The sequence below is a fragment of the Melozone crissalis genome, unplaced genomic scaffold, assembly GCF_028551555.1.
Source record: "Melozone crissalis strain CALT ecotype California unplaced genomic scaffold, PUWL_Pcris_2 ptg000006l_1, whole genome shotgun sequence".
In the NCBI taxonomy this organism is placed as follows: Eukaryota; Metazoa; Chordata; class Aves; order Passeriformes; family Passerellidae; genus Melozone; species Melozone crissalis.
This window is the reverse complement of record NW_026535784.1, coordinates 44,159,608-44,172,374: the sequence shown is the minus strand read 5'-3', so window position 1 is coordinate 44,172,374 and position 12,767 is coordinate 44,159,608. Positions and strand designations below refer to the sequence as shown.

General features: G+C 44.5%; 1 protein-coding gene across 1 annotated transcript in view; it reads left to right on the top strand.

Annotated features, from left to right (window-relative positions):
* Positions 1-2,061: 2,061 nt before the first annotated feature.
* TNKS (tankyrase) overlaps positions 2,062-12,767 on the top strand; it is a 124,841-nt gene continuing 114,135 nt past the window's right edge. Inside the window, exons 1-2 of the mRNA XM_054295969.1 lie at positions 2,062-2,551; positions 10,264-10,488. Coding sequence (XP_054151944.1) covers positions 2,062-2,551; positions 10,264-10,488 — 715 coding nt within the window. The remainder of the gene's footprint in view (positions 2,552-10,263; positions 10,489-12,767) is intronic.

Genomic DNA, 12,767 nt, shown 5'->3' with positions numbered 1-12,767 from the left:
GATTAAGTGCCAGGGAGGTCTTGCTGAGCTCTCTCAGTGTCTGGTCAAGGCCCATGCCTCCTAAGTCATGGCACAAACAAGAACTGAGCACATTCAAATGGATCTTCTTTTACTTCTCCACTAGTCATGGGGACTGATTTAATGCCTCCCTTCTCATTACCAGCAGGAAGGTACTTTGTAGCACTAGGCCAGATCCCAATTTCTTCTGAGTAACTATTTTCTGTGCTCCCATCACTAGACCTGTCAGGGCTTCTTCAGCACATCACATGGTGCTATGCAAACACTTCCTAAAGCCCTTTTGCTACCAAACAGCTAAGGCAGATCTATTTGCTAGGATGAGGCTGGCTGACCTTGGCCATATTCACTCATTTTAACAGGAATTCCTCATCACTCCTCCCATTCTCTGACCTGTGGCTGCTGCCCCACCAGGTATACTAAGAATTTTCCAGAAATTGTTGCTGTTGTTATTATTCCTGTCGATGGAATCTCCCCTTTCTCACAGATTAAAGGTAAGTGATCTCTCAGTAATAGCTATTGGAGCTTTCTGACTTAAACTGTAATTGGTGTTTATATCCTCCCTACATATAAAAAAGCCAGGAGAAATGTGATCTCAGCTTTCTTCTGTTTTCCAAATCCAAACCGAAAACCTTATTTAAATGCTTCTGCTTATGTTGTTCAGATCTGCTCATTCTTGCAGAGGACATGTTTTGGTCCCTGATTTCCCTAGATTTCTCTTCCTTATCTTTTAGCACTGGTTACCCTGGGTAACCTTCTGCCTGGCTGCCCCAGCTTCCTGTTCCACCTCTCCACACTCTGTTGTTTCAGAGCAGATGGAGTGTTCCCCACTTGGCCTCTCTCCACCATTGGCTCCATGTGGCTTTTTAGTGGCTGCCTTGCTCTGGCCAATGGGCTCTGCGCCACTGCTGCTTTCCTCCCTGGAATGAGTGAAGAAGTGGCCTTTCAGCTTAGCTAATCAACTTTTAAAGAACTGCCAGGCTCCACTTAGATTTCTCCATCAGCTTTCTCTCCTGGTCTCAGTTCATCATTTCCTGGCTTTAGGAAAGGAGCTGTACTGGAAAGAAGCAGTGTTCAAAGCCAGGTTGGATAAAACCTTGAACGGCCTGGTCTAGAGGGAGGTGTTCCCTGCCTGTGGGGATATCCCCCGGCAGGGGATATCGGGACTAGATGATCTTTAAGGTCCATTTCAAGCCCATAGCTTGTACGATTCTGTGATTTTTATGAAGCCACGCTGCCGGCTGGATCGCCTGCAGGGAAGGAAGGTGAGCGCCAGGCCAAGCGCTGGCCACCCCTGGGGGCCGGGTAACCCACCCACCTCCGGCGTGACCAGGAAAGGAATGTGATTTGTTTGTCACTGATGCCACAAAAGCACCTGGATGGTGAAACAAACTGTGGAAAGCGGAACAAATTCGTACCGATGCCTCTTAAGTACCTCGCAAAGCTTGGATCTGACAGTGGGGCGTTGCAATCAGCTTGCAAAGTCCTTCCGGAGCTCGGACACGAACGGCGGCTGTGAAGAAGCAGCTGCCCACATTCTGGTGTCGCCGCCGGACCGTGCCGCGCAGGCGGAAGAAGGCTGCCTCGCCCCTACAGGGGGCTCTGCAGGGGAACACCGCCCTTCGCCCTCCCCCCACCTCCGGGGTCACCCCTGAGGAGCTGCCGTCCCGCCCGTCTCCCGACACCGGCAGCCGCGCAGGGGACGCGGTTCCCGGGCGGCACCACCCCCACCCGGGGCTCCGCCCGCTCCGCCCGGGCTCGGCCCCGCCCTCAGCTCCGCCCGCTCCGCCCGGGCTCGGCCCCGCCCGGGCCCCGCCAGCCCCGCCCGCCCCGCCCCGGCCCCGCCCCGCCCCGCCCGCGGCGGCCGGCAGGGGGCAGGCGCGCCCCACTCGGGGCGGTGCCGGGGCCGCTGCGGCCGCGCCCCTCGGGCCCCGGGCGGGCGTCACGTCCGTGCGCGGCTCTCGGGGTTGGCGGGCAGGCGGAAGCGCGGGCGGGGCGGCGCCGTTGCCGCAGTGACGGGGTCGGGAGGGGCGGAGCGGCGCGAAGATGGCGGCGGTGCCGCCGCGTCGCTCCCAGCACCACCATCACCACCACCACCCGCCGCCCGGCCCGGCCTCCCCGCCGCCCACCGCCGCCTCGCCGCCGCGCAGCCCCAGCCTGGCACCGGCCGCGCAGCGCCACAGCCTGGCCGGCCCCGAGGGAGAAGCGCCCCCCGACGCGGACCGGCCCCCGGCCGCGGAGTGCGCGGAGGGTTCGGGCGCCGCCGCGCCGGCCCCGCCGCCGGGCTCGGGCAGCAGCTCCAGCGGCTCTTCCTCGTCGTCGTCGTCCTCGTCCGCGTCGTCGTCGGCGGCGTCGAGCCCGGCGGCGGAGAGTCCAGAAGCGGCGGGCCCGGGCGCGGCGAGCGGGGCGTTCCGCGAGCTGCTGGAGGCCTGCAGGAATGGGGACGTGACGCGCGTGAAGCGCCTGGTGGACACGGGCAACGTGAACGCCAAGGACATGGCGGGGCGCAAGTCCACGCCGCTCCACTTCGCCGCCGGTGGGTACCGGGGCCTCCCGTGCCCGGCCGGGCAGTGACAGCGAGCGGGACAGGCAGGGTTCCCCCCGGAATAGCTTCGGGCAGGGGCCTCCAGCGCCGCGGTGATTCGGGAGTGGGCAAGCCTAAGTTGGAAGAGTGTGAGCACGCTCTCTTCCCCGGCGGCGTTTCGCTACAGGCTGTTGGGAGAAGGCTTTTAAATCCCTTTCTCTGGGTGAGACGAGTGGGAGAGGAGATCCTGAGAGTGTAAAGAGACTGTAAGATCTAAAAGTACGGACAGTAATCTCTGTGTTTGATATCCATGGGCTGCTGCAAACTTGTGCAGTGGACTTAGGAAGCAAGAAACTGGAGCTCAGGACAGAGTTGACTTGAAGTAAGGGCTTCACCTGTGTTGTAACAGCTCAGGGACTCCTGTGTGATGCACATGCACTTCATGGGCATCAGTTTTGATGCCTTGTTCTTTGTAACTTCTTTCATTTCGGTATGGTTGCTGGTTCGTGTCTGCATCTCTTGTGGTTTGAGTAGGCTGGGGAAAGGGATCAAATGGAACAGCTGAACTGTATAAGTTACAAATGAGTCCAGGATAGGATACACCTCTTTGTGCAGACATGTCATTGTGATCAGAACTAGTGTTATAAAAGAAATTTAGCAGTAGGGTCCAACAGTGTAGAATAACTGGAAGTAAATATTACATTTTGGCAAATAGAGTTGTAATAGATTACTGCAGTTCATAAAAAGAATATTTCTTATGGGATGTATTCTTCACTGGGGGCACAAGGCACACAAAATTAATGATAAAAGTAAAATGAAGGAAGTCTTTTAAATCATTACTCCTAACTCAGGGCTTGTACAATTGCTAGGTGTGTGGTCAGTCTGAGAGTTCTCTGGGGTGTGCCACAGTGTTACAGAACTGGACCTTACATAGTGGAGATCTGGTTTGAGCTTTGTTGTGCGCTGGTACACATAAATTAAGATAATTAACAAGTCTGTATCAAGTGATCAGTGTTTAACTGCTGGCATGTGGCTCTAAATCACTGTTGAAATCAGTAGCAAAATGAACACTTTATGGTGCAGTGTTGCCTGGCACTCTGAACAGTGCTGTACATTTATCAGTTAGATAACACACTCAGAGATTGTATGGGTTTGTTTTCATTTTCACAGTGTAAGAGACGTTTGACAATGCCCCTAAGGGAACTTTTGGTCCTGAGCTGTTTCCTTTTCATTATTCTCTGCTCCCTGAGCTCTACTGCTGAAACGGGGCTTAAGCAAGTGGAGTTTAAAACACAGCAACCTTCTGGAGTATGGAGGTGGACTTAATTTTGATGAACCCTGAACATAATGCTGGTACCAACTGCATGTGTGCTTATGAAGTTCTTAATGTTTTGGAAGGCTTGAGTCTGCTCTGCTAATTTTGGATTCAGACTTAAAGTTAGATCTTGGTGCTTCCTCTAAAATTCTGAGATCTCAGGTTGTAACTTCAGTGCCTGTACAAATTGCAGTGGGTAATATCTGCCTGAAGCTGCAGTGGGTAATATCTGCTCTGATTAGAGAAGAAATGGACAAAACTTACTGGAGGGGGTAAGGTTTGAAAGTTGGTAATATTATTAAGATGTTACTGTAATAGCAGTGGAAGGTGGTTTGTTATAGCATGAGGAAAATAGCAGATGAAGTTCTTGTATCTAACAAATCCCATATCCATTTTTCTAGATTTAAAGACTTTCCTTAGATACCATACCTGCTTTATCTCAAATTGCTGCTTGTCTGGTGCCAGTGGATTAGACATGTAAGAGCATTAGGCAGATTTCTTATTGCATACATCTTGAGAGCCTGCATTTTGGAAAGGCCTGTAAGCAAGCATGTTGTTCGAATGCAGCTGATCTTAAGCAGGGTATACCTGCCAGTGAGGCAGTGTGTTGATTTGATCTCCTTTGTGGGCCAAAGGTAAAATAAAACCTGTTTGCTTATGAGCATAACAGTCTGCTGTGTATAGGAAGCTGTTTTTTGGATAATAGCCCGTGTTTGTGATCCATACCTAGATGTGAATTGTATGGCCTTCAGTAGGGGAATGGGTGGATGAGAGTGCAGGATGTTGTGTTTTAAACTGCTTTTTTCAAACTTCTTGAAGCTAAACTCTTAGAGGAATAGAACTTCGCTTCTGATGTTGTGATTTGTGAAAGAGAAATTCTTCTTCTAATTTCTTCTTAATTTCCCGTTTTTGGGACTGAATTTTGTTGTTTTTTTTTTCCTTTCCCCTCCCACTGGCTACTTGACTTCTCAGCTGTTTTTTCAGATGTCTATCTTGGCAGCAATGCCAGGCAGTTAAGTTCTTTTACTGTAATAGGGAAGAATAACTTCCCCAGTTATAGTTCCTTGTAAAAAGTACTAAGTTTGGGTTTCCTTAAGCTTTGTAAGGTTTCTGATTTGAAAATCACCTTTACGTCCTTTCTTGTGGCAGGACTATAAAAAGAGGGACTTCTGAGAGCATTCAGAATCCTTAGCATAGGTGTAAGCTGGAGGTAAGACAAGGGATGAAATCTGTTACCAGTTATTAAAAAAGCTGGGGGATGGGTCTGAATCTGTTTCTAGGAGTCGGAGTCACCTGTCCATTATTCACTTCCAGATAAATCGTACATGGCCACGTCAAATTGGAGCAACAGTTTTATCCACATTTTCTCTGTATGGGATACCTGAAGTGCCAATTGAACTGAAAAAAGGGGAGGCGCTTCTTCAGCTCTGTGTTGAAGTGTCAAGTAGTGTGCTGAATAAATCTGACCTGCTTTGGTTAGCTGTTAATAAAGGAGAAATTACTGAGGTGATATTACAGTTATAGAGGCCTCTCTTGCAAGCGGGAAGAGTTTGAGTGTCAGAACCCAGGACATCCCTCTGGCTGTCCTGAGCAGCCAAGACTCCTGCCAGGGGGCTCAGAGATCCTGGCACAGAGCCCAAGATGCCTGTGGTTTTGATTATGACCTGTGGAGCAAGTTACCAACCTTAGATGAAGATCTGCAAGCCACGACAGTTTAAGTAGAATGATAGTGAATTTATCATGGGGTGAAAAAGTAGACTTTGGGGTTTTTAGCATGAGGATTCTGGGGGCAAGATGGAGGGAACTGGGTGTGTCCAGCCTTTCTCCTTCTTCTTCTTGGCTTCCATCTTCTGCCGTGATGTTGGCACTTTTAGATTGGTTTAGAGTAGAAGCTCACTGTCTAACATAGGTGATAGGTATTGGAAAGTAATTGTAAACATTGTATACATCATTTTTAGTATAAAGACATAACACTGCCCCGGGGGCAGGCAAGAGTGCCTTGGACTGTCTTGCTGAGCAGACCTCAGCTGGACAGGAGAAAATATTTTACAGATAAGATACAATAAACAACCTTGAGACCGAGAATTGAAGAGCACTGACTCCTTCTTTGAGCGCCGAACTGGGAAAAGAGACTTTCTAACTTTTCTTGGGGTCCCTCTGACCAGCGGCAGGCCCTGGGAGTTGAGCAAAGTATAATTTTCCTTTCATCCTCCTTGCTGGGACAGAGGAAAAGTCAGTATTGTCTCAGCTGCTGTATGGATTGCAGGATATTTGTGTCTCTGGTACTAGCGCAGGCTTTGGATATTGTACAGCAGCACCCAAGCCCCAGGTTTTAAAGACTTGAAAGTGACTGAGTGACTTTAAAACATGTAAAAAAAAAAAAAAAAGAAATTAAGTGGAGGTATTAATGTATGCATAGCTTTTACATTCAGTTTTTTTTCAATAAAAACTAGCTTGCTAAAAAAATCTAAAAGGCATGTGTGCTAAGCATGGACAAAGGTATGTTTGGCTTAACTTTTTATCCATACTGGTAGCCAAAAGCAGATACCTAGGGAAGAGTTATACACTTACCCTCTTCATATGATACTTCTCTGAGTACTCTGCTTGGAGTTTGTAGCTTAGCAATTTTCTGAACAAAACTCAGTTTTTAAATGTTATTAGAGGGCCATCTTGTGTGGAAGGATAGAATATAAGAAAATAGTGCAGAAGGTAATCTCACACCTGAGGAGCTGCAGCTGTACTAATCACCAAAGATTAGGAACAGGCCTGCCCTTAATAGGCCAGAGCTGTGTCCAATAGGAAGACGAGTGCTACAAAAGAGTTGGTGTTTGCTGGTTGCTTTCTGAGGAAGGAGTTAGTGCTGTGAGGAGCTGCCTGTGAGAAATCACCGAGAAGGCATGGAACTTTTGCAATAAGCTGACAACAATCCTGTGCTGAGGAGTTCATTAAGTAATTGAGCTGTTAACTTGTTCTAGAAGTAACTTGTTTTCTCTTGTGCTTTCCACCCTCTTCACTGGAATATTCTGTGTTCTGCTTAGCAATTTTCTTCTTCAAACTGGGTTGAATAAGACAAACTTTTTCACTTACTTGTCTTTAGAGTGCATTCCTTTGATCTAAACATGTTACTTCTTTTCCTTAGAGAAAGATCTTAACTGTCATTGTTTATTTCACCAAAACAGGGACATCTTTACTGTACTATATGCCCCTCAGTAGCTGAAAATACTTGTAAGGATAGTGTTTACTGTTCTTGTAAACTGGCCCAACAATTCTGCATTTGATGGTGTTGTTGACACATAGTTGATAAAATACCTCTTTTGCCAGCATAATGAAATGATTTGGTTTTTCTGTGTGCATGTGAGAGGTAGATTTTTTTTTTTCCTGTTGGGAATGCTATTGACTTTTTTTAATAGTTGGGAGATTTTAGTCTGTGATGAGGTGTCACGTTTTAGGTACAGTTTGTATGGGATATGGTGTGCCTTTACTTCTCAGCCTAAGGTATATCCTGTGCATCATTTTGTGGTTTGTGAGTTGAAGTGCCTGTGTTGGTCCATCGTTTTTGAAGCAGGCTGACAGTGATGCATTCATGACTCTGTGTGTGTCGTCCTCCATGCAGAGTGCTCACGTACCAAAGCTGATTTTCTGTGACTTTTCTACCATTAATACACCTGGATGGGGAGGACTCCTATGAGCATTTGTCTGAAATCTGAGCTTTTTTCTAGAGCTAGCTTGGGAACAGACTTGCTTTTTCCCTTCTGAAACAACGCTGAGCCCTATAAAAGGAAACATTTGTATTTCCTGCTGGTACCTTGTTTCATATGTTTTTAGACCTAGTCCTTGCTGGTAAATCATTAATAATAGCACCTCTGTCAGAAGTGACTAGATGGATGGACCTGGTAGAAATAAGCTGAGTCCTACTCAATTCCTTCATATAGCCACAGTCATAAGCTTGACCAGTTCCACACCCATTTTAGGGGAAGTTAAACTTTTTTTTCTTCAGGAAGTTAGCTCCTTGCATTCTTGTGCAACACATTCTTTTAGGGTTACAGATGTTGTCTTTCTAGTGTTTTATCCAGGGATATAGAGAGTACTAGTAATAATTGCTGAACTGTGCCTTAATGCCCACTTCTGTACCAAGAAGAGGTAGAAGCTACCAGGAGGGGCTTTTGAAAGTTATGGAACTGGGATCACAGAGTGGAATGTTCTTGGTCTCACTGAAGTTCAGGCTTGGAGAAACCTGATTTAAGGTGACTTGCTAAAGCATCAGTGATAGAGCTTGTTTTCTTTCTGCTCATGTGTGTAGTAATGGCAAAAAACTGTTGGGGGAAAGCAGTTTTTTTTCTAAGCATGCCTTTGATATCACTAGTAGTAGCTGTTGGAGGTCTAATCACTTTGTGAAGGCTAGCATAAATAGCTATGCTCTAGAAAATTTCTGGAGTATACAGCTTTAATCCTGAAGGCAAAGGGATCTCACTTGGGTTGGGAAGTAGCCAGTGGTCAGAGTTTGAGAGGTGATCAAGTTGATTTGTCAGCTAGCAAGCTGTTAATCATAAAAATACAAGCTGCTTTGACATATATGAGTAAGATAAGCGACTGCAGAGGCAGAGCTGACCTAAGTAGTGACTGAGTGTTCCTTGAGGGAGAGCCAGGACATGGCAGGAGGTAGTTGGTAACTTCTGACACACTTCCACTCTGTGCAGAGACACCTGAAACAAGCACTCCACCTGTGCTGCAACGTAGAGCAAATGAGATTACGTTGCTCTGGAAAGCTTTGCTTGAGACATCACTCTGACACTAGTCTGACTCAGCTTGTTGCAGGTGTGCCGTGTGTCCTTGTCGTAGGAGAGATGTCTGACCTCACATGGGTGTTTGTAAAGCCAAGACACTGTTCAATTCTGCCTTGTGCCACTTAAAAGGGGGTTAGTAATTTTCAGCTGGATTCATATGGATACAATGAAGAATGCAAATTGTGTAGTCAATTAAGAAACATCTGGCAGTCTTACAGCCTCAGAGCCTGCAAAATGCACGCTTTTTCATGTTAAAAAAAAAAGATGAATTGATAAATTACTGGCCTTGACTTTGAAATTTTTTCTTTTATGTTTTTGGCAGCATTTTGGTACATGAACTCTGTTAGTGTTACAAGTGTACTTTTTAGTAGAAAGTTTGCTTTCTTTGTGACTAGTAACTTGTTCTCTTGAATTATCTTCTGATACTTTGTGCAATATGTCTCCTTCCCATTTAAAAATTTTTGGAAGGAATTTACAAGAGGATATAAATGCAAAATGTTAGACCTTCAGTAATACTGTGCTATGTGCACTTTTTCCCAGCCTGAAGGCTTTTCAGTTTACTTAGTTAAATCACTTAGTTTAATTGTTTTCTGCCTAGTGAAGTGGGAGAAGTGCTTGGGAATGTCTTAGGGAAAAGGTCTGATCCTGGTGTGCTGTAGTAAGGCAGTGGCACACAATGACTTAACTTGGACTTCTTTCCCCCTTTGCTTATAGCATAAGACATTTTTGAAAAGATCATGTCTCCAAGAGTGCTCCTCTACCTCAAGGGCTTCTATTCCCATATAAACTGTGTTTAGTGCTCTAACAAGTGGGATTGCATTTAATAAGCACATCTTTACAGCTTTGCTTAAGGTCCTGGTGATACCTACAGATGTGCTTAACCTGTGATTATACACTTCTGTAAAATTTATCTCCTCTTGGAGTCTTGTTCTTAAATCAAGGAGGTGAAAGGAGGAGGAAAAACACCTAAGGAGAATCATAAGTCTTCTGGGTCATAAGTCAAACTGTGCACATAGCAGCTTTGCAGAGATTGGAATTGGCATTTGGAGGAGTTCTTGCTATGTTGAGATAAAGTGTCATTAACTGGGTGATGGGTGAAACAGTTCAGCTGCACTTAAACTGATCAAACTGACTAGTTGATGTATTTACTCACCAGGGAAAGCATTCTTCCAGCTCTTCAGGCAAGTCAGTTAGTTTTTTACTAAACTTTCTGAAAATTTGGCAAAGAATTGGGTGTCTTAACTATTACCATGTGAAGGCTTTTGACTAACTGAAGGAAGGTTTAAAGTGGAAACCCTAGTGGGCATATGTAACAGAGGGTATAACTGATGCTTCTCTTGCTTTCCTTGCATCCCTCTCATCATTCAGCATGCTCAGCCTTTGTAGAATGTCTTAATGAGATGGAGTGGCAGGCTCTGGTACAACACAGTTCCGTTCTGTCGTGACTGTAAGTGAATTGTCCAGCTGTTGTTTGAGCAGGTGAACAGAGTCTGACTTTATGGTGAAATTAAGCAAGAAGTAGATGAGGAACATGAATAATGTACAGTGAACCAAGAGTGAACGGTTTTAGGTACTAGATCCCGTTGTTTTGCCAGACAAATGAACAGAAGTATGTTGTGTTGCAGGTTTTGGAAGGAAGGATGTTGTAGAGCACTTGCTGCAGACAGGAGCCAATGTCCATGCCCGGGATGACGGAGGACTGATACCCCTGCACAACGCCTGCTCCTTTGGCCACGCAGAGGTGGTCAGCCTGCTGCTGTGTCAGGGGGCTGACCCAAACGCCAGGGACAACTGGAACTACACTCCTTTGCATGAGGCTGCTATCAAGGGCAAGATAGATGTGTGTATTGGTAAGTGTCTGTCGCTTGTTAGGTTGAAATTTTACCTGATTATGTTTTGTGAAGCTGTAATTGTTTCTGTGCTGAACTTGGGATGAGAGGTCGTTTTAAAAGTGAACTACTTTTAATCCAGCAAGTAGGTATACTGATAGTAATTTAACTTTTTCTTGTCTGTAAAGTTTGCAGAACTTACATCAGAAAATTTATCCTGGAGAGATTGGATGAAGTCTCCTTGTTTGTTAAATTACACTATTTAAAATCTGGAATATGTAGGTTTGAATTTCTTGGTTGCTGTCAGGAAAACTAGCTTTACTAGATAAAGTCTTTAGGGTTTTTTTGGCTGCTCTACATGTTGTAGTAGTGGTTTGGAAGATGGTAAACCTTTAATTCCATGCAGTATGGAGAAAGAAGTCAGTCCTTTGGAGCTTTCCAGTACATTTTACAGGACACCATTGTTCAGGGGTGATCTATCTTCAGTATGTGTTTTTTAGCCTGGAGCCAAAGCAATTTCAAATAAAATTGAACACTTCAACTGTTTAAAATTTGTTGAGAACATACAAAGAGCTTTTCAGTCAGGATGTCTTTAACCTCTGTGGTTTTTTCCTGTACTAGTAGTACTTTGTTTCTAAATGGGAACTTCTATTTTTATTTTTTTTACACTCAGAGCAGTTTCTTGAGCTTACACTCTTTTAACTTCTACTAACCTGAATAAAATTATCTGCTCACCATTTCTTTTTAATCAAACATGTAAAGAAAAGCCTGACTTTTAGGTACTTTAGTTAAGATTACGAACTATATGTTCTATGTGTTATCCAGATCACAAGACACAATTATCACACTTTCAGATAATGTTTTTTTTTTCTTAAAGTTTTATTACATAGAATTCCTTCATAGAAAGCTACAAAATTTACAGAATGAAATATTGTGTTAGCTTTTTTGCAATATTTAAGTCATTACTTAACAATAAACACCAGAAATTGAGTGAAGGAAAACTGAAGGAAACACCAGAATATAATTTTCAGTCTGTTTCTTGTTTTTACAAGCAATATGATTTCATCTCTGTATGCAAGGTAAAACGTGGAGAATATTCTATAGAAATCAAATATAGTTGATTATGCAGCAGTATGTGGGAAGAGATCCATTGATATAGGTTCCAGTAACAGTCTACTATGACAATGTTGAATAGAAAAGTAAGTTTAATTCCAGTCAGTAACTGGAGTCTAGTATGGGATTTAAAGGAAGTAATTACTTTGGTCTGTTTTCTGCTGGAGTCAGCCTGATTTTGGGAACTGCTGACTGAAAATCCAAATTAAATGGAAGAAAGTTTGACAGTAAGAGGCTGAATAGAAAATTGATCTTTTGCTTTGGAAAAGATTTGTCTTTTTCAGTTTTTGAAACCTTGTATTAGAGCAGGAAAGGGTGCAGCAGCACACTTTTGTCTTTATAGCTTGGTTGCGACAGAGGTTTTAAGATTTGGCAGGGCAAGGCAGCATGGGTAGTGTTGCTTTGGGTGGTTTGTCTAAAGACTGATACTCTGGAGGAGTTGGGGCAGGTCAGCTGAAGAGGCAGATTGTGTGATACGTCTGTTTTGATGTGTAGTGTGGGTAGAAATTGAAGATATTTAATTTCTGTTGGTACTGATCAGAAAAAACTGATGGTACCTTTAAAGTTCACTCTTAATTCAGCAAGATGTTTTGGACTTGGTGAAAGGAAGTGCAGGATTAAATTTATGGCTTGTGTTACACAGACCTTCATTCTGTATTCTCTGCACAGGGTAGATCTGTGATTCTAAATGTTGATGCTAGACTTAGGGCATGATCCATGTATATGTAAATGTTCAACATATAGTACTTGCTGATCAAATCCCAAGGCCCTTCTGCCGTCTGGAACAGTTTTAGAGTTCCTTGGAAGCAGTGAGCAGGCTTATAGCACTACACACAGTTCTTCTCCAATCTGCCTGCAAGTAGCTGTGGAGGAATTTTGGGGCATTTTTGTATAATTTATTTTAAACAAACAAGCATGATGCTGTTCTGCTTGGTTTAGTTACAGTTGTCCATGTCTGTTGTACTTGAGTCAGATATTTCATTTGTCAGGGTGAGAGTTCCTACTAAAGGCAGTGGCACCAGTCACCAGATTATTATGTACTGTAGTATGACACTACTTTGGGATTTACTTGATTCTATAAAACTGGTAGGACATGAGTCTAGACAAAGAGGTGTATTCTGTCATGTTTATAGTCATTTTGCAATTTATATCTAGTGGGCAAGTGCGTTTTGTTGTCTTCAGCAAAA